The sequence below is a fragment of the Netta rufina genome, assembly GCF_964035555.1.
Source record: "Netta rufina genome assembly, chromosome: 3".
Taxonomy (NCBI): Eukaryota; Metazoa; Chordata; class Aves; order Anseriformes; family Anatidae; genus Netta; species Netta rufina.
This window is the reverse complement of record NC_140125.1, coordinates 72,271,309-72,296,726: the sequence shown is the minus strand read 5'-3', so window position 1 is coordinate 72,296,726 and position 25,418 is coordinate 72,271,309. Positions and strand designations below refer to the sequence as shown.

The window sequence follows — 25,418 nt, the reverse complement described above, 5'->3', positions numbered from 1 at the left end:
AAACGGTAGAGAAAATGCAGGGTCCTAAAATATTCAATATCTAAGTATAATAAGCAGTATGATGCTCTTGACAAAATGGCTTGTTTGAAAGATAAAGGGGAAAAGTATCTGAAAATATAAGCACTGATTCATCCCTACCCATGGCAGGGCGGTTAGAAGTAGATGATCTGTGAGGTCCCTTCCAACCCAAGCTGTTTTATGATTCCGTTCTGTGCTGTCTTTTATAATCTAGGAAATGTACAATTTTGTTCCCGAGCCTTGGTGGCTTTCCCTTAGCTTTTAGTAAGAGGAAATCTAAGCGATTATTTTAAATTATTCTGCTTAGTTTTAAGCTTTGCAGGATAAACCCTGTGAGATTCTTCATCTCGTTTACAAGACGAGTCTCAGGAGATGAAAAGCACATACAGCTTGATTACATATTCCTATTGATCATCTTCCACCCACAACAATAAGAATCAACTCCAGATACAAATTTAACAATATTACTAATTCATTACAATCAGTTCTTTTCTTCATTAACTTTTTATTGTTGTCAGCGTACACAGCATGTGCAAATACAGCAATTAAGTGGTGAATAAGAAAGGGTCCTCTCTGCACAGTGTAGAATAAATCAGAAGGCACTGGAGTAAAGCTATTCATCAAAGATTTTGGAAGATGTGGACTCCAATCTTCTTCAAAATAAGTCACCGGGTAAGGGAGCAAGATAAACTCAGTGTGTATATTACAAATGTTTTTTGCTTTTTAATAAAAGAAGTAGTTTTCAGTATCTTAGAATTCACAGTAGAGAAAGCTTGCTTTGGAGAAACCATCCTGCTACCTGCTATCTGTCCAGCCCATCCTTTATCTGGAGGACTCCTCCTACTGCTTGTGAAGCGAGTACTGGACTGCAAGGGTTTGCAGCACAGCACTAGAGCAGCGCTGGTGAAATTTTGCAACAGGTCAGTAGCACCTAAGGGAGCAATGAGTCCTGCCCCTCACCCTAAATGAAACTTTTCAAAGAAAGCCCTGGTGGTCTGTTGGAAAGAAGAGCTAACACAGCCTTCCCTTGCAACACAACTCTGTTCTGGAGTTTAAATATGGAGTTCTCCGTTTAAATATGAGTGAGCCTGACTACTACTGAATGATACTCTTCCCACCCCTGAAGGTATCTTTTGCTACCTCATAAGATTGTGTAAAGACAGTACAGTATCTGTTCCCTTCCACTTGAAATAAAGGGATGTGTTAGAGCCTGATCATGTTATGTGTTAAGTGGATGAATCTTTTTGATCCCTTCACTGGCATCTGGTCTTCAGCTTGTAGTAGATTTTCATGTAGGATTTGTCAGCTCTGAGATGCTTCTAAATAAAAGCATATTAATGTGGATTTTTTTTCTTTTGTAGGGGAAAATATGTCTGAATGTTCTACCTTTTGACTAGAAATTCACAAACCCTTTAAAATATTTTTTCATTTTCTGAGGACTTTTAAAATAGAGGGTTATGTGCACTGTATGTTACTTTATCGAACAACTGCTAAGACCGGTGTTGACGGGATATTGCGTTGCTTGACAGAGAAGCTTGGCTGTTTGTACTGTGTTCCAACATAAAAGCAGGTGTGTGAGTATATACAGGTAGTAGGAACATAAGGAAAAACACAAGGAAAGAAAAAGAAGTTCCCAGTCGTTGTAGGGCTATAGCCCAGGTTGTTTAGGGTTGTGAGAGATTTTCTTTGGCATGACAAAAAGGGGGCAAGAGCAAAGTGCCAAACTACGTTTTGGTGGAGTTTTTTTTTTTTTTTTTTACTTTTTGAAGATGGAGAGGAAGAATTTTCAGCTGAATCCTGGTAGAATGTCAGATCAGATGTTCCTTAATTCAGAAACTGAATTATCCTCAAGGGGTGACAATGAGTAGGGAGATAAAACTCATCAGATTGACTCTCTTTTAAGTAGATGTTGACTGTGAAATAAGTCATGCTTATTTCAGTGCATTATTTCAAGCATCCTGACATCTTCATTTGGTAGATCTTCATCTTCACAAGCCAAGTGGTTTATATTTGATGCAGTAGTATAAGAGAAATTACCAAGGAACAATAACAAGGATTAACTTGATTAAAATGACTAATTAATAAAAACGAGTCATCGTTGCAGAAACATTTCAAACGGATACGAGGTGATATTTCAGTAGATTGGAATGGAAAAAAGCCCTTGTTACGTTGCACCTTCTTTATTAGAATAAGAGGAAAGTTAAATTGTTACTTAATAAAGGGTTTTGGGAATGGGTGGATTGCAAGGCTAGCAAATCCAGATTTGAAGATAATGGTTGCATTCTGAGTTTAAGTTACTAGAAATATAAGGGATGACAGTGATTAGTGATTTGAGAACAGAAATAAGGAGTTAGAAAATCAGGGATAAAGATTTCAAGACTGCATTTTAACCGTGTTGTATTTGAGAAGGCGGTTAGGCAGTCAAAAGAGAAATCAGAAAGATGGATGATGTTTTTTCCTAAGGCTTGCAGCACTTGAGAAGTTCTGATCAGCACTGACAGCATGATTACGGAGCGGATTCGGTGCACATGAGATTCTGGGGGAGTGTGATTGCCAAACTCTTGAAGTCTTATTAAAGTATCTGCAATTGGAGTTTTTTGATTTAATTTTTTCCGAAGACTTGGCCAAACTTTGGTAAATTTTTGTGGAAATAGAAGATGTAGCCAAAGAAATTATGCTTCTAGTATTTCCAGAAAGGGAGGAAACATAGTAAAGTTTCAGATATTGTACAGTATTTCTGATTTCTTTCTCATAATTACTGTGTTTCACCAAAACAGTGTTCCGTGGAAAGCTTACTTCAGACTTTTATAGCTGAAATTTCATTCTGGCTTTTGATATCTGTGCACCAAAACCAATTCAAAAAGTTCAACTAAATTCATGTGCAGTTCTAGTCAGCAAATTGAATTTTATCAGAAACGTAGTAGTGGTTGCAACCAATAACTGGCCCTGTTTAGTGGACAAAGGTAGGAAATCAAGTTTGGTTTTGTCTCTTCTGTGTCTCCCCACCATGACTTAGGGCTTAATGTTTCTTGAATTGGCTGCTGTCATTTTACCCTTTATGAAAATGTATAGATTGAATCATTTGGGGATGAAAGGACCAAAGGATGAATGCATGAGATTTTCAAATATAATACAGAAGTGACGTAAATAAGGTAAAAAAGAGATGGAAGACATACCAATGGTATCATACTAAGTAGTTTTGTTTGTTGAAAAGACACAAATTCATAATTTTACATGCTGCTTCATTTGCATAAAACACATAGTACTACTACTGACAAAACTTCGCAGACATCAGTAGCCCCAAATGCTTGTTACCGTGCTGATACGGTCCCAGCAGCAGCAGCAGTCGTTGCTTTGCTCCAAAAGGTTTGTCATCGTTTCCCTGCTGGTGATTCTGTCAGCGCACCTGGTGCAAGAGGCAAAGCCTCCGAGAAGTCTGCTGCCTCCCTTCAGCTCTCCGTCTCATTCCTTGCACGTCGCAGGCAATACCCATCTGCTGCGTACTTCTGTCCTGTGAAAAGCAAAAACATTCCTCTAGTAAACCGCTTAAATCTATGGGATTGCTGTCCCTATCCAGTTCTGCATATTGAAAGTTCAGGGAGGGAGAGGAGAGCAGGTGCGGGAAGCACAGCTTTTAATTGCTGAGAAATACAAATGCTCGGAATAGGACAGGTTTCCTTGATTGTTCCAGGTATCTGTGTGTATGTTTTCATTTTTTCTCCCCCGTGGGAGTTGGATATTTGTTGGTATTTCAGAATATACATTATGTTTTTATATAAGCATCATAAAAATTGTAACTACCTGGTATACTCCATTCCGGTAAGCCACATATATATATATTTTTTTTTTTTCCTGAATGCCTTTTTCTTGTGCAGTTAGACATACAAACCATCTATTCTCTTAACAGGACCGCTCATTTATCAGGTTTTCTTCACTGCATAAAAAAGGTTCGCTTCTTTTCCCTTGCATAAAAAGGTTCAGTGTACTTCAAGTGTCATTAGTAGCAGAGCTTTCATGTCAAGGTTAGTGCACCTTAACTTTCAGCTACATTGAATGCAATTACAGACAAACTCTTCAGCGAGATTTCAGAGGAACACTCGAAGTGATAAGTCACGCTGGCTTCTGCTGGGGTACCTGCACAGCTGACAGTACGTGGTAATTCGGGGTGTTTCTGTTAGGTTGCTTCAAACTGCCTGCTGTACTCACTGAGAATAAAACGATAGCTGTGCTTCGAAGTCTTGGGGGCTGAGAAACAACTAATATATGGTAAGAGAAAATATGGTCATAAAATTATAATACATCAGGGTGTGTCAGGGCACACTGCTGGCTCCTGTTGTTAGTAACCTATTTCTTCCACTTACCTGCCACTAAGAGCTATTTCCCTTTGTTTGTATCCTTGCGATTGATTTAGTGTATTTATATGCTTCAGTTAAATAGAATACAGAACAGACAAAAATGACTTTTAAACAAAGACGTGAAATTTGTTACAGAGTAGATGTTGTGTGAGGCGTACCTGGATGATCCTCGTGGAGGGACTGTAGAGCAAATCTGAGTTATTCCTGGCTGGGTGGTGCGCAGTCGTTCCACAGGCAGTCTGGCCGACACACACTGCTGTTTTAAGGGAAGAAGTCTTTATAATAAAATTTCCAAAACAAAATTCCCGATTTTCTTCATCGCCATGTTCCTTTTGACTTCTGCTTTGGTGTTAGCACCATCATACAACGCACGAATGAATTCTTTACTTTGTGCCTCACTTTTTGAGTTTTTTTCATCAACAAATTTGTTTCAGGTCGACGTCTTACTGTCTTTCTTGCATCACATATCCTAACATCTGATTTTTTCCAAGGTCACCCTACTGCAACTGTTCCTGAAGCTTTTTGCTCACCTCCTGTCTTACATTTTTTTGGCCTCCTGTTTACAATACCTGCGACTCACATCAGTATGTCAGAAGGAAAACCTTTAGCTCCCCTTTAAATTCTTTTGGCTTGATCTTCTTCCACCCTATCAAGTTCAGACATCGTATTTTTACCTGCAGAGTTTTTCAGCATTTTGTATGCCTGTTTTAAGGGCACAGTGGGAGCTGCTTCAAGACTAGCCAGAGCTGTGCAGAGGTCTCGTGATGTGCTACCTTCTGCTTCAGAAACATCATCACCTCTTCTGTGCCTGGTGGGTTTTGTAAAATAACTGCTTCGTATTAGAGGTGTGTTTCTGTCAAATGAGTGAAAAATAATAATAAAATATAAAAAAAATAAAAGATCGCTGGGAGCACTGGGGAATGTGCAGTGATATCTAGTGCATTCGCACAGCATGCATAGGCTGGGACTTGTGAACAGACAGGGACGTTCCCTCTGCAGTCAGTGGGCAAGTTGTCCTTCTGGTGGTGAAATTTAGTTGTTGGCTTCACTAAAGTCATGGTCTAGAGCGATCTCGGCAGCAGAAGCTAGCTTCCCCTTGGCAATGAAGAATTGGATTAATTGGCAGCAGAGGAGAAGTCCTCGCTGTAAAAGTTGAGGGTTGGAATACGAAATAGGGCATCGGTTCCCTGAGCCCAGAGAATGTCAGAGCTGGCTGGCTTTTGTGCTCGGGTGCCCTGGCTGTCTGAAGAGGTAATCTGCCTGCTGGCACGGGGACTGGCTGGCAGGCAGGCAGGCAGGATTGGAAGGCAGACGTGGGCAAGAAGGAGAGGAAAGTTTTAAAACAGTTTTAGATGGATTTTTCTCTTTTTAAAAAAATATTTATTTATTTATTTATTTATTTGGAAAACCCTATTAGATATTTAAAATCTTTCAAAAAATTGCAAAACACAGATGGTATTTGTTGGGTAAAATTACTAAGAAATTACTTCGGTGGGATTCCCAAACTGGAAATAATTCTGTTACTGGTTCTCTGGGTTCTCTCGCCAGGGACCAGAGCATTCACTCAAGATGCAGCAAGTCCAGGTGTGGCTTCCTTGAATTTGAAAGGATCCAAATCCTCAGTCCTCCTGAGTTTTTGGTAGCATCCTCTACGCAGAGGGACAGACAGTGCCGTGGTGGGGAATGGCCAAGGAAGCAATGCTTCACTCCCAGTAACCTCCCAGAACAGGAACTGGTGTCCCACCTTGCTCTCCTGGCATCTCCTGGAGATGGTGATGCTCTGTGTGCTTCAGAAGAGGAGCCTGGACAGAAAATCCCATTCTCTTCAGGGTCTCTTTGTCATTTGGTATGTGTGCAGTGCATCCTCCATGTCTCATGGCTGCTTTCTTTTTATTATTATTATTTTTTTATTTCTGGATGTTGGACGTCACTCAGAGTTTGGGAAACATCCGCGTGTTTTTTTATCAATAAGACTCCTCCTTTTTTGTGCTGGCAGATACTCACGTTTGCCCCAATACATCTTTTCACCCACATACTTCCTCTAAACACGGAAAGGTAGGAACATTTCTCCAGCAGTCATTCTTAGCTGCAAATCAACATATGCAGCTGGGTGGAAAGGTGCTTTAAATCGTGCCTTGGAAGTTTAATCCCAGAAAAGGCACTGAAGTTATTTCAGGCAACTGTGCTTTTAACCTACTGTGAGAGATGGGTTGCCTTTTGGGCACTTAAATATTTCCGTGCTGTTAAAGCAGCAAATTGAAACACAGGTGAGAAAGTTCAAAGCCAAGGCCGAAAGTTCAGTTTCAGCTTTTAGCTTTATGGCTTTTGTCACTTTGTGTCACGACGTAACCGTTGTTTTCGCTTAGTTTTATTAAGTAATACAGAGCTTGCTCATTTAAAAATAGTCCGTCTTCGTGTCAAATCTCCATTTACAGTGAATTTCACTCTTTTTTAGGATCTTGTTAGAGAATAGCCAAGAGAATAATAGATTCCAGGGACCTTTGATCTACCATTACTGTAAAATAAAAATAAAACTTTTTTTTTTTCCCTCTGACCATAATGATTTTAACCTTGTGTATTAATTTGAATGGGCTTGTGGGGGTAGAGTCTTAAATGAGACACAAATGAAGGAAAAATTGCTAATGTTGCCACTGTATATCTAATGAGCACTGTGTAATAAACCATAACCTCTTCAACATTTCTGAGGAAAATGGTGTGATTATTTTGGATGGCTGGCCCTTTGTGTATGGCTCATTACCATCTGGCATAATGTGTATTGATATAGCCTGTAATTGTCAACTCTTATTTGACATGCTGCCTTTAATAAATGTGACTTGCATGGCTAGAACCCCCTAATGGTTATATGGAAAACTGTAATTAAAGAAAACATGTATACTTAGGTAAAACACACACCCTGATATACATAAAACGATGTCGTGGATGGGCTTTGTTTTTCTTTATCTCTCGTCTTTGTGGGAATACTTGCGTGCATTCCTAGGTTAGTACGATACCAACCACATCTCGTTACCAGTGTGGATGTCTCAACGTGTAAGATGGACATGAATTCTGGATGAAGGTGGTTTCCTTTCGCAGAGCATGCTTTAAAAGGACTTTTGAAATGCTTATGCTCTGCGTGTGGTAGGATAGAATTAAACTGTGGTAGCAGCACAGGCTCCCAGCCCGCGGGTGGCTTTGGATGCCCTCACGCTGTGAATGCGAGGAAGCTCCAACAGGCAAAGTAGTGCTGGTTTTGCTGTCTGGACTGAATAAGGGGGCTGAAATACATGCATTCAGAAATCCCAATGCTGAAAATATCTACACCTTCTTAAGAGAAAGCGGGCTGCTTGCCAACAGTGTGTTTTCAGATACCAGGACCAACACTAAGCGGTGCCAAACCAAAGTTGTCTTTTATTTTCGGAAGTTTCCTTCCCTTGGCTTTACAGTTCATAAACACGTGAATAACTGAGACATCATTTTGATAGTTTATCTTGCGATACAAAAAAAGACCATAGGATTTCCCCAACTTTAATCAGCTCCAATACTTGCCGTTAAGTGACATTGCATGAGGTGTTGTCTTCAATTTTGCCAACACTGGAGAGCCCATCGTTACTCCTTTCAACAGATTTTTGGAAAGTGCCTTCACCTTATTCTTCCCTGACTTTACTCAGGTTTAAGCTACTGGATCATGTTTTATTTTTGCCTGGTAATCTGGCTATTTTCTTCTCTTTAATTTGTTTCTGTAGTCTGGGTACTTGAACCTTCTTTAAATAGCTGCGACCAGGTCAATCTACAGATTCAATATCAGCCTTCTCTTTATGTCAAACGATCAAGTTTCTTACTCTGAATGTGAGTCTTCTTACAAGAACTCTGATTGTTAGTGTGCCTAACACCTTTCTTGGCTTTCCCAAATTCCACCTGAATGAAGTGCAGTTTCCCAGTAGTGATTTGACTGGCATTGGAAACCAAGGGTTGACAGAAACACTACTTTTGCTAGTATTTTTCTATTAATTTATTAATATTAGCCTTTTCTGACTAGAGTGGTGTCCTGGGATCTGGTTAGATCCAGCTGACTATCTAGGATGATTTTATTTTCCAGCCCCTTCCCACACTTTCCAAACCTTGAGTGTGTTATTCCAAAACAATCCCTGAGTCCTACAAGTGTATAGTCTGCTTTCTGTCATTCTTTTTATTTTTCCAATGCATATTTTCACTTGAGAAAAGCATATTGAACCGGCTCAGCTGTCTCTGTGTTGAGGGTGATTCATTCTCCTTGCTGTTTATCAGCGATGTCATTCGTTTCCTTTTTGCCTTCCCTCCGGAGTGCAATTTCTCTGGACCTACTGACTATAAAATCGTAACCACTGCTGTTTATGAGCGTTATTATTCACTGCTGCTCTAGGCGATATTTATATCTGGCTGTGTAAATATATTGACTAGGAATATAGTAGACTTCCTAAACTCCCGTGCCTTTGTGTTATGTTTCTGCCCAACCCTACTTAATGGAGCAATGCAGTTCTTAAAATTACTTTTATCTTTGAGGGGGGTTTTAGTATATCCTTTTTAAATTGCCTTTGCTTAGCTTCCTGTACATCTTTACATCTTCTCATTCCTCTATCAATTTCCTTCCTTGCCTCGTTTCCCTGATTTGCATTTGTTGCATCCATTTTTCAGTTTGTTTGAGCTAGAGAGGGAAGGGAATTATGGCTGGTTTGGCTGTGTCTAAGCCATGATTTTTTGGCTTTTTATTTTGTTTTTAATCAGCTTAGCTTTTCATAGACTGGGGAATTGTGGCCTTTTCGTTATATAGCAAAATATTCTTGAATTGTTTCCAAAAGCTCTTTGTGTTTTTCTGTTTAATTTGTCTAACAGATTCAGCTTGTTTTATCTTTGAAAATATCACTTACTTATATTAGATGTCTGAATAGTATAGATCCTATTTATAAAGAATGTTTTTATACTGCTAAGGCGTTGATTTTATTATTTTCATATAAGAAATGAATTGAGATCGTGTTCACTCGTATCTAAATTTTTAGTTCTGATATGAACTCTTTGTAGCAAATTAAAGTTTTAATAAAGAATTCAAGTTGAATGCAATGTTTCTTGTGCTAGGAAATTTGCATTAAAAAAATTCAAGATATTAACATTACACTATATTGCTGGTATAAACGAATGATTATCAGTAAATTCTCATGCAATATCTGCATCATTATTTACCATGGGAGAGAAGTAGCTGTTCAAGGAAGTAAACATCTTAGCTCTTGATATGACTTAATAATTGCACTTGTTATGATCTCCATAACTCTTGGATGTACAGTAGACACCAATGAGAATTTGAACTTGTCTTTTATTTATTAGAAGTTTAAGTCCTGATAATTGCCTTGTAAAAAGACAATAGTGCATTTGACAGCTTTAATTCATTTTGGAAGCATGAATCTTCCCACATTGATTTTAAACTGGGAATTATAGGATGTGATTTTAACACTGCCAAATTGTAATAAATTTGACAATTTGCTTATAAATGAGTAGTTCTGATTTTTATTACCCGACTTCTTAGCGTCGTTGCTTGAGTAATCCAAGAAATTCTTTTCTCCAGATCTAGAGCCTACTTTTTCTTGACTAGCTGTGCAGAAAGGGTTGCTAAGAAAATTAATTGATATCTCCCTTCTTACTGTTTTCTAGTACATGTCAAATCTCTAATAACTGGAATAGGATGAGAAGTTATTTAGATTTCTCATATCTTTGGCTATGGGGCTTTGAAAACATAGCTAGACTCACCACCACACCTCACATCTGGTTTGAGCAGTGCTCATGTTCTTTTAATACCTGTCCCTTGCAGAGTGTCCTTTGCATCCTTCTCAATCTAAAAGTCTGTGCATGACAAAAATTGTCATCGTGGTGGGTGTTGGGACTCTCACCTTGTCAGCCCCACCTGCCTGCTCCTGATCTGTTCAGCCAGTTGCACTGTCATTGATTTTCTCTAGTTTCTAGATCTCACGGTGCTTAGGTGTTTCCTCCTGTGCTGGCTTCCTCCCGATGTTCTCTTCCTTGCTGGTCCTTGCTGGATGCCCTCGTGCATCCCAGCCTCCAAGTCCTAGAAGACATCAGGTTGTCATATTGATTCTGGTGGGATTCTTCTCTGGCTTTTAATTATTTTATTTTAATTTTTGAAACTGAATGTGCTTTGCTGGACACCGACACCAAGTATAGAAGTAAGACAGAAGGAGCCTTCAGACTCTCAAATCCACCAGTTTTGGGCTTCATTTTGCTGGCAGGTGATAATGCAGGCTGCTTGTAATTCATCACAGGCAGCTAGCTCCAAGGCTGGGTGGCTCCGAGCTATGTTGCTGTGAAAGCAGTGGTGGCCGGGGCCCATTGCTGGCAGTAGGTTGGAAACTGATGCAAAATGGTCAAGTTTCCCATTGCTTTTCATAGTACAAAAGAAGATTTGGTTGTCCTACAGTGGACCCAAGTTAATCATCAGCGAATTAACAGACTGCCACATATCTTCCTAATTCTTGCACCAAAAAAAGGAACAGGAGCCTGACTCAGGTGTCCCTCTCCTCCCCTGCTCCCCACACACAATGCCTAGGGAAACTGGCGTGCTGAATTCAAGAAGGAGACGAAAGAGGTAAAATAGGCAGCAAGTTGGAAAACGAATCAATCACAGGAGTGCAATTGAACAGCATACTCAATAAACTTTGTAGAACTGATGGCTTTCACCTTCATTTATCCCTCAGGTGGAAGTTGACTCCTCCAGTAGCTTAGTGACCGAGATAGGAGGAATCACAGAAGTCTTAGTATCTGACCTTGTTGAAGGATAAAAGTAGGTAGATATTTTCTGCTGGATGATAGATACGTGAGTCATGGTCGCGCAAAGAATATTTGGTGCTGTGCTTGAGTCTTGTATTTCATCCTGAACTTTTTTCCTGCTAGGGAAACCACAGCACCTGCCGTACGTGTCGACTAATTCAAACGCCTTTCCCCATGCCTTTTAAACTGCTTTTAAGGAGACTGCACACAGAAGATGAGAATGACACTTTACATCACCGTGATGCTGCTCATTACTCATTATACATTGCTCATTTAATCATGGATTTTAACCGTGGTGTTGACTTTGACAGGTGAATGGAAAAAAAGAACTGTAAAAATTCCTACCCTTTGTTTTCCTACGTAAGTAGGTGTGTTATGTTGGTGCAGCCTAAAGACCAAGGCATACAGAATCAATTTAAATTTTGTGTGCACATTTTTTTGCCTGTACAAACCTTGTTCTTTCTGTTCATTGGTCACAAAAAATTAAGTCAACTACCATTTCCAAAGTACATTGTCAATGTTAAGATCATAATTTTAATTCTTCCTTTAATGCTTTTTAGTATGTAATTTTCCCCAAAAGAACTATTTTAGTTTCCAGATTCGTAGGTTTATATATAGACCATTATAGTTGTCATTAAAATGTACTATTATCTATCCCAGTTTATTATATTTATTTTAAAAAATCATAATTAAAGGCTGTTCATCCACATGCATCTTACATGTATTGAAGGGAAGCTGTTGGGTAGACCATTGCAGGCAAAATATTCAAATCTTGGGTGTATAGTGTTAGTCACTTTCATTAAAAGTTTCAGTTGGAAGAGTTCTTAAAGAATTTTTAATCTATCCATTGAATTGACTTCATTCAAAGCAGTTGTTTTCATTGCTGAGAACTTCAGCACAAATATTGCAGAGTATTTAAGCTGAAATACTCTTCTGCTCCCAGCAGTACAATTGAGCTGCCTGATGGTTCTGTTTTATCACAGGTTTTGCAAAACGCTATTTTCTTTTCAGAGTAGGAGATGAAATTTAGGTACCTTAAAGGAGGCTGTAGTGAGGTGGGGGTTGGTCTGTTCTCCCACGTGCCTGGTGACAGGACGAGGGGGAATGGGCTAAAGTTGCACCAGGGAAGTTTTAGGTTGGATATTAGGAAGAACTTCTTTACCGAAAGGGTTGTGAGGCATTGGAACAGGCTGCCCAGGGAAGTGGTGGAGTCACCATCCCTGGAAGTCTTTAAAAGACGTTTAGATGTAGAGCTTAGGGATATGGTTTAGTGGGGACTGTTAGCATTAGGTCAGAGGTTGGACTCGATGATCTTGAGGTCTCTTCCAACCTAGAAATTCTGTGATTCTGTGAAATGATGGATGGAAGTCACTCATGAGAACTGCTAAAGAGACTGTACTGGCTAATGTTTCCTAGCTGCAAGTGTTTAAAGATAACGCAGACAACAAAAACAATATTCAGGATGGGAGGAAGGAACTTTGCAGAATGAATTATTACAAGTTGCATAGGAAATTTGCTGTAAAAATCTATTTTGTTTCTACAAAATTTTCTTTCAATATTTTGCCAGTCCCCCTCGCCACTTCGTTTAGTTTTATGTAGGCTCCAAATTTTGTGTTGAAGTTTGCAAGAGATACTCATCTTTGTAATAATAGCGACTGCAGCAATAATCCTGCGATGAGGCAGACTCTCAGGAGTACAGATAGGAAATTTTAATGCAAACCAAAATCATTAAATGCAGTTTTTGAAATAGAAGCATATTTATGAAATTTCTGCATTTTTTTCTGGTGAGAGGCAATAATCTATGGAATTAAAATTTGTATTTTCCTCATATTTTCCTGCAAACTGGTGTTTCACAGTCCCGGAGTCAGCCTAGTTCCAAATGACCTCACTAAAGGGGTGTTTGTTTAACATAAATAAAAATAAATAAATAATTTACTCTTAACATCAGTGTTTCCTTTGTATTTTCCAGGCTTACATTTCCAATTTGGAGGTGCTTATAAGCTAATGGGTACTTTCTAGCGAGTGTTTTACAGAAATTTTTGTTAGTTAGGTGTGTACTAAGCTTGCATGAACAAGGAGTCGAGCTGAAAAATGAGGCAATGTTGGTGCTGCTCCCTTTTACACACCATAGGCGAAAAAAAGTCTGTGATTAGAGATTTTCATGAAATAAAGAGTGAAAAAAGAGCCAAGAACAGATCTGAGTGTCTATCCAGGCCTCTATACCAACCCTTTTGGGATGACACTGCTGCACGTGGGTTGATTTTTGGAAGGGGAAAAAGAGGAGACTGAGGAAATACCCTGCCTGGGATCTCTGCGGTGGCTTTGGTTCCTCTGTTTCCAGTTAGCTCTAGAGAGAGGGTGGAAGAGCAGTGTGCAGGATCGGAATTAGACACAGGTTATTTGCTCTCGTTAGCAGAAATAATGTGAGTATCGTTTGGAGAACAAATGGATTATAAAAAATGAAACGAAAACATGCAGATCCCGAGCATTCGCAACGCATGGCACCGCTGCATTCGTGTAACCTTTTCACTAGAAGTAGTGCTGAAGTCAAAGAGAGGATTTAGATTTCCTTCATTAAAAGCTTATTACATGAAGAAAGGGGACAGTGGCTGTTCTGCTCCCGTCCTCGGGGGTCACAGAGGCGGGCCCGATCTCCTCGGGATGGATATTAATGTCTGCTTTCGGCTGGGGGAAATGAGCCGTCGCCGGAGCTGGCTGCAGCTTTACGTGCTCGTCACCAGGGATCCCCAGATGTCCTGGGAGCCGCGGCAGCGGGGCGCTCATTGCTATTCAGAGCAGGTAGCTGGGCTCAGCCCGCCCGGAGCAAGCCTGTTTCATGTTGATCAGCCGTCCATCTGATAAACCCAATTGATAGGGACATTTCCTCCCAGGGCTGCCCTGACGGCGACAGCAGGAGCATGGGGATGTCTTGTTAGTGTTTTCTTCCCCAGCTCGAGATTGTGTTAACCCTTTGGTAGATCTGTGCCAGGGATGGCTATGGTGAACCAAAACTGGTGAGCTGCAAGGGCAGCTTCTAAAGCAACGTTGGGTTTTCAGTCATTACTCGGTACATCGGTACTGGGCCATTTTGGAATAAGCACAGCGAGCACAGCGTGCCTGTGCGCTACTGGGTTGCCACTCAACTCGAACTTTGAGGCCTTGCTCGTACGTGAGGCCTCCGGGACACGAAGGGATCTGCTGGGATCAGAGGAATCGTGAGTGTGCTGAAGGCTTCGTGAGAGCAGGGCCTGCGGGCATCGAGCAGGGCGCTGTGGTGCTCTGCTCCCTCGCTGTCCGCTCGGGTGCTCTGTCAGGCCCTCACCCTGCAACGGGTGGGAGAGGAGCAGCGATGGCTGGGCCGCCCAGGACGGTCCCTGTCTGGGGTACAGGGCTGAACTCACCCTTTTCCAAATGATCTGCAAAGCTACCCACAACAAATTAAATCTACCCTTGTGCTGGACGATCACCATTGTGTCTTCTGGCTGAAACAACTAGTGAAATGCCACTACCACACTGTTTTAAAATGCTCAGCTGTTTCTCCTCTGTCCCTGCACCCTCCCCCCTTGATATTATTGAACTGCAAGGTGTCCTGTTATTAGTTTAGCTCTAATTTGAGCAGTCATTTACTGCAGCATTCTTACGGTGTTCGCATCAGCTTGCTGGTGAATCCCCTGCTGATACGTCCTTTGTTCGTTCCCATCGGTGTTTTCTGCCTGGCATTTTCTTCGTGTCAGTGTCCCTCAAGCTTCTAAAAGACAAAACAAAAAGGAAAACACTGTGTGAATCAAACACATTGATTGCTTAGCTTTATTTTGCCAAAGAATTCAAACAAAAGGCAGCTTTCTTCCAAAGGGAACCAGGGGTGCCAGCAGCTTACCTGGAAATGCTTAGTGGCATGATGAGCTTCTTCCCAGTGCTTAACGCATCCAAATTGCAGCTTCTGGAAGTAAATAGAAGAGCTACACAATAATTCATAAATTATCCGCTTAGCATATAGCATGTCCTGTGCCTTTGTTTATTATTATTGTTATTATTATTATTATTAACCTAAGAGTCTGTATTCTATTCGTAACTTCAAAAATAATTGTACGTTTTCTTTGCTTTCAGTCAAAGAAGTCTGGCAGAGATTACGGAGCTGATCCACACTGCCTTCCTGGTGCATCGTGGCATAGTAAATATCGGCGAGCTCAAGTCCTGCGATGGCCCGCTGAAGGATATGCAGTTTGGGAATAAAATGGCTGTTTTGAGTGGAGATTTTCTTCTAGCAAATGCTTGCACAAGCCTTGCTCAGTTGCAGAATACCAAGGTAAAAAAAATAAAATAACATCTTTTACTGCCAAAGCAAGTAACTATTAGTAAATCTTCCAAAACAGAGGTCCTTTAAACATCAGCTTAGTTATGGTGTGTATGTGTATATGGAGCATCCTTCAAAAATCAGCGTGCCTGTGTTACAGCTGTAGATGGATTGATGGGATGCTGCTGTTGTGAACGTTGACCACTGTCCTGGAGGATTACTGTGCCGGGGACTTCAGTGCATGTCCTGAAGCAGTGTAGCCATAGACAGTGCTGGCTGAGTGCTTAGCTGGGTGAATTTAAGCTACGTGCTGTGGCGTCCTTACGACAGGTTGGAGTACAACCCCTCTGGCAGACTGCCAGCTGAAAACACATTTGGTTTATTTTGTTCTACCTTGTGTTTTGTGAAAGGCTTGGCTATATCGTAGAGAATTTCTGAGGGAAAAGGTTTCTTTTCTTTGTCTGTACATCACTCTGGTGACTTTTTACCTGTAATAAAATAATTTTGCTAGGCGTTTGGGCATCTGTGAGTGTGGGATTGCCCAATTAACACGGATGTACCAGCTTCCAAAGGGCAACTATAACCCAGCTGCTCTGCAAAACTTAACAGGCAACGTTTTCCATGATGAACAAAACGTGTTTGTGTATGATCTTAGAAAGTGAGACATCAAATTCTTGATGTGTGTTTGCCTGATTTGTTCTTAAAACCTGCCGTAGTGGCGAGAGATTCCTGGGCATCCCAGTGCAGGCTAGTGTAGCACAGCATACCTGTGTAGGGCTGGAGAGCTTTGTGCACCAAGAACAGTTCTTTGCAGGGGTGCCTTCACACATTTGGAAATTGATGGCCATATCTTAATGTAAAATAAACATTATTCATGTGCATTATTGTCAATAATCAACATAGTTTTTTAATCCTGAGCTTAATGAGTTTTTAGATTCTCCTGCTAAAGCCCCTCATGATGGTAGCTGAGTATTTCTATGCTGCTTTCTGTCATCAGTGTGACAGTTGCTCTCAAAAGTGGTGTCATTTTTTGTAGCACAGAGCTGAGATTCAGAAGAAATGGAAAATTAGGTGTCAATCTGCTGGAATATTTGGTTAAGACAGGAGAACTGGTAGTAGGTATTAAAAAAGAAAAAAAAAAGTTTTAAGGAGTGCAAAATTTGAGTTGTGCCATAGTCAGAATGGGTTGTAATTGATTTTAATAATTATTGATTTGTATCCTTTTTTTTTTTGGTACATAAGAAAGACTCAAGACAAGGCAAAGGATTTAACCCTACATATATTTTGTTTTGTTTTGTCTCCACTGAAGAGAAAAGTTTGTATAAAATGTAGCACTTATTACTTTGCATTTAGTACATCATTAAGTATTGCAGCAGCAATGTAAAATCCCTTTGCCAGGAAACAAGCCCACAGTGAAATGAAACACAAGTGCAAAGAAACATTTTTTTTTTTTTTAAGCAATCGTTATACTGCATGTTGGGAAATTCTGCCAAAACATTTTAGCACTTTTTTTTCATTTTTCTGACATCTAAATACTTTCATAGCTTCTACATACGATAAGTGGGATGCCATTATGGGAACTGATTGACTTGGTGAATTATTCTTTTTCAGATGTCTAACCCTACTAGCAAAGTTAGAAAAATTGAAGTACAAGCTATAGAAATCTCTTGACAGGTGCAATGATTTAAACATACTGTATTTATTCTTTTGTAAATGATGAATTTTCAAATCTGGCATCTGTTTTTCAGCAGTGTGAAATAACTGTGACTTTTTTCCTTCATAATGTTTTGTTTTCTTTGATGTAAAAAAGTAAAAATCACAGTACTGCTTTTTTGCTGGCGCTTATTTGGTAGCTCAACAAATCGGCTAATGAAATGAGCAGTGTTGCACTGTGCATGGTACTGACCACGGCAGACGATAACCTCTAGATAGGCATGCGTTGTATAGATTAGAATTTAAAGTTGCTTTTTTTTTTTTTTAACATTAACTGAAACCATTGCTAGCAAGATAATTTTATTGTGCTGCTAAACTCTTGTCTAACTTGTGTATGATGCATTTATCTCTGTGCTTCTCTCGGGGCTGACAATTAGATGTGAAATTCTGTAGTCGTAATGAAATGCAGAGCTATTTTATAATTGCCAAGGGTAAAATTAGCAAAGTCAATTATTTTCCCTTAGGCTTTTCCCTGTAGATATTAAAAGGCTGCAAGGTAATTGCCTTAGGTAACACTTTGATTTTTAAATAACATTAAATATAGGAATTGTTGTTGTTAATTCGTAGTAATTTTCCTCTTCTTGCTAGTGCTGTAGAGTATAACTGTAATGATGTTAGCAACATCCAAGGCTCAGGGTTTGTGTTGGTTTTTGTTGTTGTTGTTTAAATGATGCTCTTAGTTCTCATTCATGCGAAGCAAAAGAAATTTTTTTGGGGGGGAGGGTTGATTTTTTGGGAGGTTGTTTTTTTTTTGGTTAGTTTGTTTTGAATGTGTGTGGCGTAAGGACTCAGGATTTCTTGAAATGTCAATGAGGAAGCCAGAAACAGGACAGCCTCCTGTGAGATGAATGCTGTTGTTGTGCTCTCGTTAAGTCATATAAAATTTGTTGTTTGAACACACATGATAATTTGGAAGAAAGCCTTCTCATTTTCTACTTTGTGAAATTATGAGACTTTAATTATGATTACAAAGTTGGTATTGACTGAGGCTTAAAACGAACTACTGAAGGGCAGATGCAGCCAGAAACGAGGAAGATTCTGACCAGGATTAGGGGGGCCCTGCCTCCAGCCAGGGGGAGGAAAGGGACAATCGAGTTTATTGGACTGTGTGGATTCGATGGCCTGGCACATCACGCGCACAGAAGTATAAGGCTTTAGTAGACACCGGTGCACAATGTACTATAATGCCATCGAGCTATAAAGGACCAGAGCCCATCTATATTTGTGGAGTGACAGGGGGATCTCAGCAGTTGACTGTATTGGAGGCTGAAGTGAGTCTGACTGGGAATGAGTGGGAAAAGCACCGCATTGTGACTGGTCCGGATGCTCCATGTATCCTTGGCATAGACTATCTTAGAAGAGGATACTGCAAGGACCCAAAAGGGTTCCGGTGGGCTTTTGGTATTGCTGCCTTAGAGACAGAGGGCATTAAACAATTATCTACCTTGCCTGGTCTCTCAGAGGACCCCTCTGTTGTGGGGTTGCTGAGGGTCGAAGAACAGCAAGTGCCAATTGCTACCACAACTGTGCACCGGCGGCAATATCGCACCAACCGAGACTCCCTGATTCCCATCCATAAGCTAATTCGTCAATTGGAGAGCCAAGGAGTGATCAGCAAGACTCATTCACCTTTCAATAGTCCCATATGGCCAGTGCGAAAGTCTAATGGCGAGTGGAGACTAACAGTGGACTATCGCGGCTTGAACGAAGTCACGCCACCACTGAGTGCTGCAGTGCCGAACATGCTGGAACTTCAGTATGAACTTGAATCGAAGGCAGCCAAGTGGTACGCCACAATTGATATCGCTAATGCATTTTTCTCCATCCCTCTAGCAGCAGAGTGCAGGCCACAATTTGCCTTCACTTGGAGGGGAGTCCAATATACTTGGAATAGGCTGCCCCAGGGGTGGAAACACAGCCCTACCATTTGCCATGGGCTGATCCAGTCTGCACTAGAGCAGGGGGAAGCTCCTGAACACCTGCAGTACATCGATGACATTATTGTGTGGGGTGACACAGCAGAGGAAGTTTTCGAGAAAGGGAAGAAAATAGTCCAAATCCTTCTGAAAGCCGGTTTTGCCATAAAACAAAATAAAGTCAAAGGACCTGCACGGGAGATCCAGTTTTTAGGAATAAAATGGCAAGATGGACGTCGTCAAATCCCAATGGATGTGATCAACAAAATAACAGCTATGTCTCCACCAACTAACAAAAAAGAAACACAGACTTTCCTAGGTGTTGTGGGGTTTTGGAGAATGCACATCCCAAATTACAGTCTGATTGTAAACCCACTCTACCAAGTAACTCGCAAGAAGAATGAGTTTGAATGGGGCCCTGAACAACGACAAGCCTTTGAACAAATCAAGCAGGAAATAGTCCATGCAGTAGCCCTTGGGCCAGTTCGAACAGGACCAGATGTAAAGAATGTGCTCTACACTGCAGCCGGGGAGAACGGCCCCACCTGGAGCCTCTGGCAGAAAGAACCTGGGGAAACTCGAGGTCGGCCTCTGGGGTTTTGGAGTCGGGGATACAGAGGATCTGAGGCCCGCTATACTCCAACTGAAAAGGAGATATTGGCAGCATATGAAGGAGTTCGATCTGCTTCGGAGGTGGTCGGTACTGAAGCGCAGCTCCTCCTAGCACCCCGATTACCGGTACTAGGCTGGATGTTCAAGGGAAGGGTCCCCTCTACGCATCATGCAACTGATGCTACATGGAGCAAGTGGGTTGCACTGATTACTCAGCGGGCTCGAATAGGAAACCCCAGTCGCCCAGGAATATTGGAAGTGATCATGGACTGGCCAGAAGGCAAATACTTTGGGATATCATCAGAGGAGGAGGTGGGTCGTGCTGAAGAAGCCCCACTGTACAACCAGTTGCCAGAGAATGAAAAGAAATATGCCCTGTTCACTGATGGGTCCTGTCGTATTGTGGGGAAGCATCGGAGATGGAAGGCTGCTGTATGGAGTCCTACGCGACGAGTTGCAGAAGCTGCTGAGGGAGAAGGTGAATCGAGTCAGTTTGCAGAAGTGAAAGCCATTCAGCTGGCTTTAGACATTGCTGAACGAGAAAAATGGCCAGTTCTCTATCTCTACACCGATTCATGGATGGTAGCAAATGCCCTGTGGGGATGGTTACAGCAATGGAAGCAAAACAACTGGCAGCGTAGGGGCAAACCTATCTGGGCTGCTGCATTGTGGCAAGATATTGCTGCTCGGGTAGAGAACCTGGCTGTGAAAGTACGCCACGTAGATGCTCATGTGCCCAAGAATCGGGCTACTGAAGAACATCAAAACAACCAGCAGGTGGATCAGGCTGCTAAGATTGAAGTAGCTCAGGTGGACCTGGATTGGCAGCATAAAGGTGAATTATTTATAGCCCGATGGGCCCATGACACCTCAGGCCATCAAGGTAGAGATGCAACATACAGATGGGCTCGTGATCGAGGGGTGGACTTGACCATGGACGCTATAGCACAGGTTATTCATGACTGTGAAACATGTGCTGCAATCAAGCAAGCCAAACGGTCAAAGCCTCTTTGGTATGGAGGACGATGGCTGAAATATAAATATGGAGAGGCCTGGCAGATTGATTACATCACACTCCCTCAAACTCGCAATGGCAAGCGCCACGTACTTACAATGGTGGAAGCAACCACCGGATGGCTGGAAACATATCCTGTGCCTCATGCTACCGCCCGGAACACCATCCTGGGCCTTGAAAAGCAAGTCCTATGGCGACATGGCACCCCAGAAAGAATAGAATCAGACAATGGGACTCACTTCCGAAACAACCTTATAGACACTTGGGCCAAAGGACATGGTATTGAATGGGTGTATCACATCCCCTATCATGCACCAGCCTCCGGGAAAGTTGAACGATACAATGGCCTGTTAAAGACTACCTTGAAAGCAATGGGCGCTGGGACGTTCAAAAACTGGGATACGCATTTGGCAAAGGCCACCTGGTTAGTCAATACTAGGGGATCTACCAACCGAGCTGGACCTGCCCAATCAAACCTGTTACGTACTGTAGATGGGGATAAAGTTCCTGTAGTGCATGTAAAAAATATGCTGGGTAAAACAGTCTGGGCTACTCCTGCCTCAGGAAAAGGCAAACCTATTCGTGGAATTGTTTTCGCTCAGGGACCTGGATATACTTGGTGGGTGATGCAAAAGAACGGAGAGGTCCGGTGTGTACCTCAAGGAGATTTAATACTGGGTGAGAATAGCCCATGAACTGAATTGCACCATGTTAAATAGTATATTATACTGTATGTTATCACTACCATGATTACTATAGGTGACTAATTAGAATGTATGGAAAAGAGTGTAACCTGAGCATGACATAAATGGTATGGAATAAGGGGTGGATAGATGTCCTGGTTTCAGTTAGCACAGAATTAATTTTCTTCCTAGTAGCTGGTGGAATGCTGTGTTTTGGCTTAGAATGAGAAGAGTGCTGATAACACCCCGATGCTTTAATTGTTGCAGAGCAGTGCTTATACTAAGCCAAGGACATCTCAGCCTTTGCTCTGTCCTGCCAACGGGCAGGCTGGGGGGTGCAGTAAGAGCTGGGAGGGGACAGACCCAGGACAGGTGACCCAAACTAGCCAAAGGGGTATTCCATACCATCTGACGTCATGCTAAACAATATATAGGGGTGGCTAGCCGGGGGGAGGGGGCCGGACTGCTCGGGGTTAGGCTGGGCATCGGTCAACGGGTGGTGAGCAATTGCATTGTGCATCACTTGTTTGTACATACTATTATTACTTTCGTATTATCCCCATTGTATCATCATTATTATTATTGTTATTATTATTTTTGTTATTTTTTTTTCCTGTCTTATTAAACTGTCTTTATCTCAACTCACGGGCTTCACTTTCCATTTCTCTCCCCCGTCCCAGAGAGGGAGGGGGGAGGGTGAGCGAACGGCTGCGTGGTGTTTAGCTGCCGGTCGGGTTAAACCACGACAATACTGTATTTTTGTGAGTATGGCTAAGTTCTCCCGTTTAATTCAGATGATAAAATCTGTTTTAAATTAACAGTAATTCCTTCAGAAACTTTTACAACTGGAAAGTCTTACATTAATCAGTTCACATGTATCTCCAATTCTTTTGTACGTTTGTGTTAACTTCTCAATCACCTTATTTAAACTTTCTCTTTTCTTCTCTACTTTGTATTTTTGATGTTGGCTTTTCTTGGCCTGCTAATTACGATGGTAAATTACATTATTACTTGAAGATAAGACGGATATAACCTGATTTCAAGGCTTCATCCTGTAGTAGATAGGATGTTGCTAATACATGGATTTTAGGACAGAACTGAGCCCAACGAGGACCTGAGTTGGAGCCAAGGATGTGGGGTTGAAACTGCTAGCAAGATTTTGTTGCACGAAGGTGCTTCTTGGACTCTGATAGCAAGAAGTATTAGTTCTGTCTCTGATTTCTGCTTATGTTACCTTCACTTCTTGTAACAATTTTGTGGCGTTCAAATGTGAATGCAGCAAAAGTAGCAAGCATTAATTTGTCATTTTCGTCATCTGTCAACCAGATATGTGATATGGACATTTTAACACAAGTGATGTGTGATTACTGACCAGGATATTATCAAATAATGTGCTTTTTCAGTGTATATTACAGATGAGTTGGAAGAAACTTGTTGCAGTGTTAAAGCTGGAGCTTCCTAGACCATCTGTATCATTGGTTTCATCTGTATCATATGAAACTAAAGAGTATTAACGGTGTAATTGTGACCAGTTTTGGTGCTCCTACTGTCTGAAGGCAATGGTACATAAAACTTGAGAAGGATAAAATGATGCATTTTAGTGCAATGTGTTGACCACAGACCCTGTTAAATGCATTGCTTGCTTTCAACTCCATAAACCGATAGCGAGGTGTGTCTCTTAGTAGTAAAAATAAAATGCAATGAAATTAAAAACAATTTGTCCAAAAGAGAAAGTAAACCCCAAAGAGGAGTTGGGTAAAAACAAGCCTATCTCAAAACACATCGGAATACTGCCAGTAGTGTTCTCCGTAGTTCCTCCTGAAATTTTTGGAATGCTGCTCTTCTTCCTGCCATAATTCAATGAGCTCTTGTTGGAATGATTGAACTGCACTGAGGCACTTCAAGTCTGCAGCCTGAAAGCTTGGAATTGAATTCAAGAATCTTGTCTGTCAGTGCAGAGCTCCGCCAGAAGACCGCATTATAAAGCATTGTTTTATTAAGCATTATTTGTTTATAAATAAACAGTAGCACAGATGTAGTACTTATAGAGTGGATGCATTTCCTTATGTTAAGTTTTTGTGTTCCTAAAGGCATAAATGTGTTGTTTACAAAATAGGCCTCGTGTTAGCATAAATGTTAGCAAGTTATTCATGGAAATCTTCCTATTGCAGCAGTCTGAACGTACTCTTTGCCTCAGAAGAGATCTGCTTGTCTTGAACTGTGGCTTCTGCTTATGTAGCATCAGTTGTGGTCCTGTGGAGTTATTCCCAGAGCAATGAAAGTTTCAACGTTTCATTCTTCATGAATTTCTCTACTGGAAAGTGTTGTCCGTAAATTTTTGCTGAGTATGTTTATGTGATATTTTAAAATAATAAAGCCCACAAGCATCCATAATCTGAATTTCCCTTCTGAAATTCAGCAGCTGTATTGATCAGAGCAGAATGGAGAAAATCGAGGAGAAGGGGTGAGAACCAAAAGTAGTGCATTTGCCCCCAGTTAGCGTTAATACAGAAGACTGAAGTTTGTGATAAAACGTCACATATATACATATATATATATATATATACATATATATATATATTTTTTTTTTTAAACTCTCCTTGTCTGCTCACTTGATCTACTCCTTTTTCTTCCCAATACAACATGCCACTGGAGATGGGTACCTTCAGAATTACCAGCTCACAAAGCAGCTAGGTGACACCAAAGCAGGGATTTGGTAAGAAATGTAGATCAGATTGCATTAAGAGACCCAGGTTGTAAAGTCTGATAAAAAAGATGAGTTCTTGAGAGGAAGAAAAAGGAAAACAAGCTTCAAAATTTGAGAATAGGGTAAAGAGCTTTCCTGAAGTAAGGTATTGTGTCTGTCTTATTGTACCTTCTTCTGAGGCACTGTTTGATGGCAACATACTTGGTTGGATAGGGAGTAAGCCAGCTTCTCTATTGCTGAGTGTTTTTATTCAATGTAGTATTTTGGAGATCCAAAGAGGCTTGTCTCAAAGGCAGACACTACAGAAAATTACAAAATTACAGATTTACAACCCTAAGAAAGCAGTTCCGTGTCTTAAAACATCTCAATATTAGCATCCAGCTTAGCATGTGTTTCATTGGAGAATGCAAAGACGTTTTCAGTACCAAGAAATGCATTGTTATTGTAAGTCAACTACGAAACTGTTAGTTGTTTTAACATTCTTAGAGTGCACCAAAATCTACCAATTTTCCTCCATTTCTGAGAGGCAAATTTGGAGTTTAAGTTGAAGTAAAACAAAAATAGATTGTCATACAAACTTTGTGTCCATTCACTGGGCATATATTCTTTCTTTCTGCCCAATATACCCGAAGACTAGTTTTTTAATAATATTTCCATAGGAAAGTTTTGTTGACAGTGGTGTGAAGTTCTTTTGGTAGTGAAAAGGCACTCTTATAGTAGCTGATGAAAGTATTTCAGCACTTACGGAAAAAAAAAAGTATGTTAACAGACAAAAGATCAATATTGATTAGAATTGGTACTCGGTAGTCTACTTTATCCCATGCTACTGCCTCAAAACTTTTGTCTAGGATTTCTACTATCATTAGATGTAACAGCTCTCATGATGATGATGATAAAATTGTAGAGTGATGCTAGTGAATCTCCTGATTAGTTCTTTGTGCAGTCCCCGTGGCCCCGTTGTGTGCCCGTTTCAGTGGAACAGTTCCTTAGCAAGTGCATCATTTGCCTTTGTTTTCAAGAAGTAAATTTATAGCTCCTAAAATAACCTGTGAGTAAATGAAGCATACCATTTTCTGAATCTTTTACATTCCTTTTTGTTTCATTTTTGCTATCTGGAGCTGGTAATATAACTAAATACTTGTAGAATTTCATTACCTTAATGGCTGTATTTATATGTTTGAAAAGTAATCTTTTGGAGAAGTTAGAGGATTACGTGACACAGCTTATTAATTTATTAATTTTTAGAATTTCATTTAAATGAGAATTAATCTGTAATTGCAGTAATAGGTTAGAAA

The 25,418-nt window shown here is 40.8% G+C and overlaps 1 protein-coding gene across 2 annotated transcripts in view; it reads left to right on the top strand.

Moving 5' to 3' along the window:
- Positions 1-25,418, top strand: part of PDSS2 (decaprenyl diphosphate synthase subunit 2) — a 109,437-nt gene that overhangs the window by 49,222 nt on the left and 34,797 nt on the right. For both annotated transcript variants that reach the window (XR_014618331.1, XM_084284964.1), the window contains exon 3: positions 15,291-15,489. Coding sequence is in view for 1 of the 2 variants with exons in the window: in XM_084284964.1 (XP_084141090.1) it covers positions 15,291-15,489 (199 nt within the window). In the remaining variant the exon portion in view is untranslated. The remainder of the gene's footprint in view (positions 1-15,290; positions 15,490-25,418) is intronic.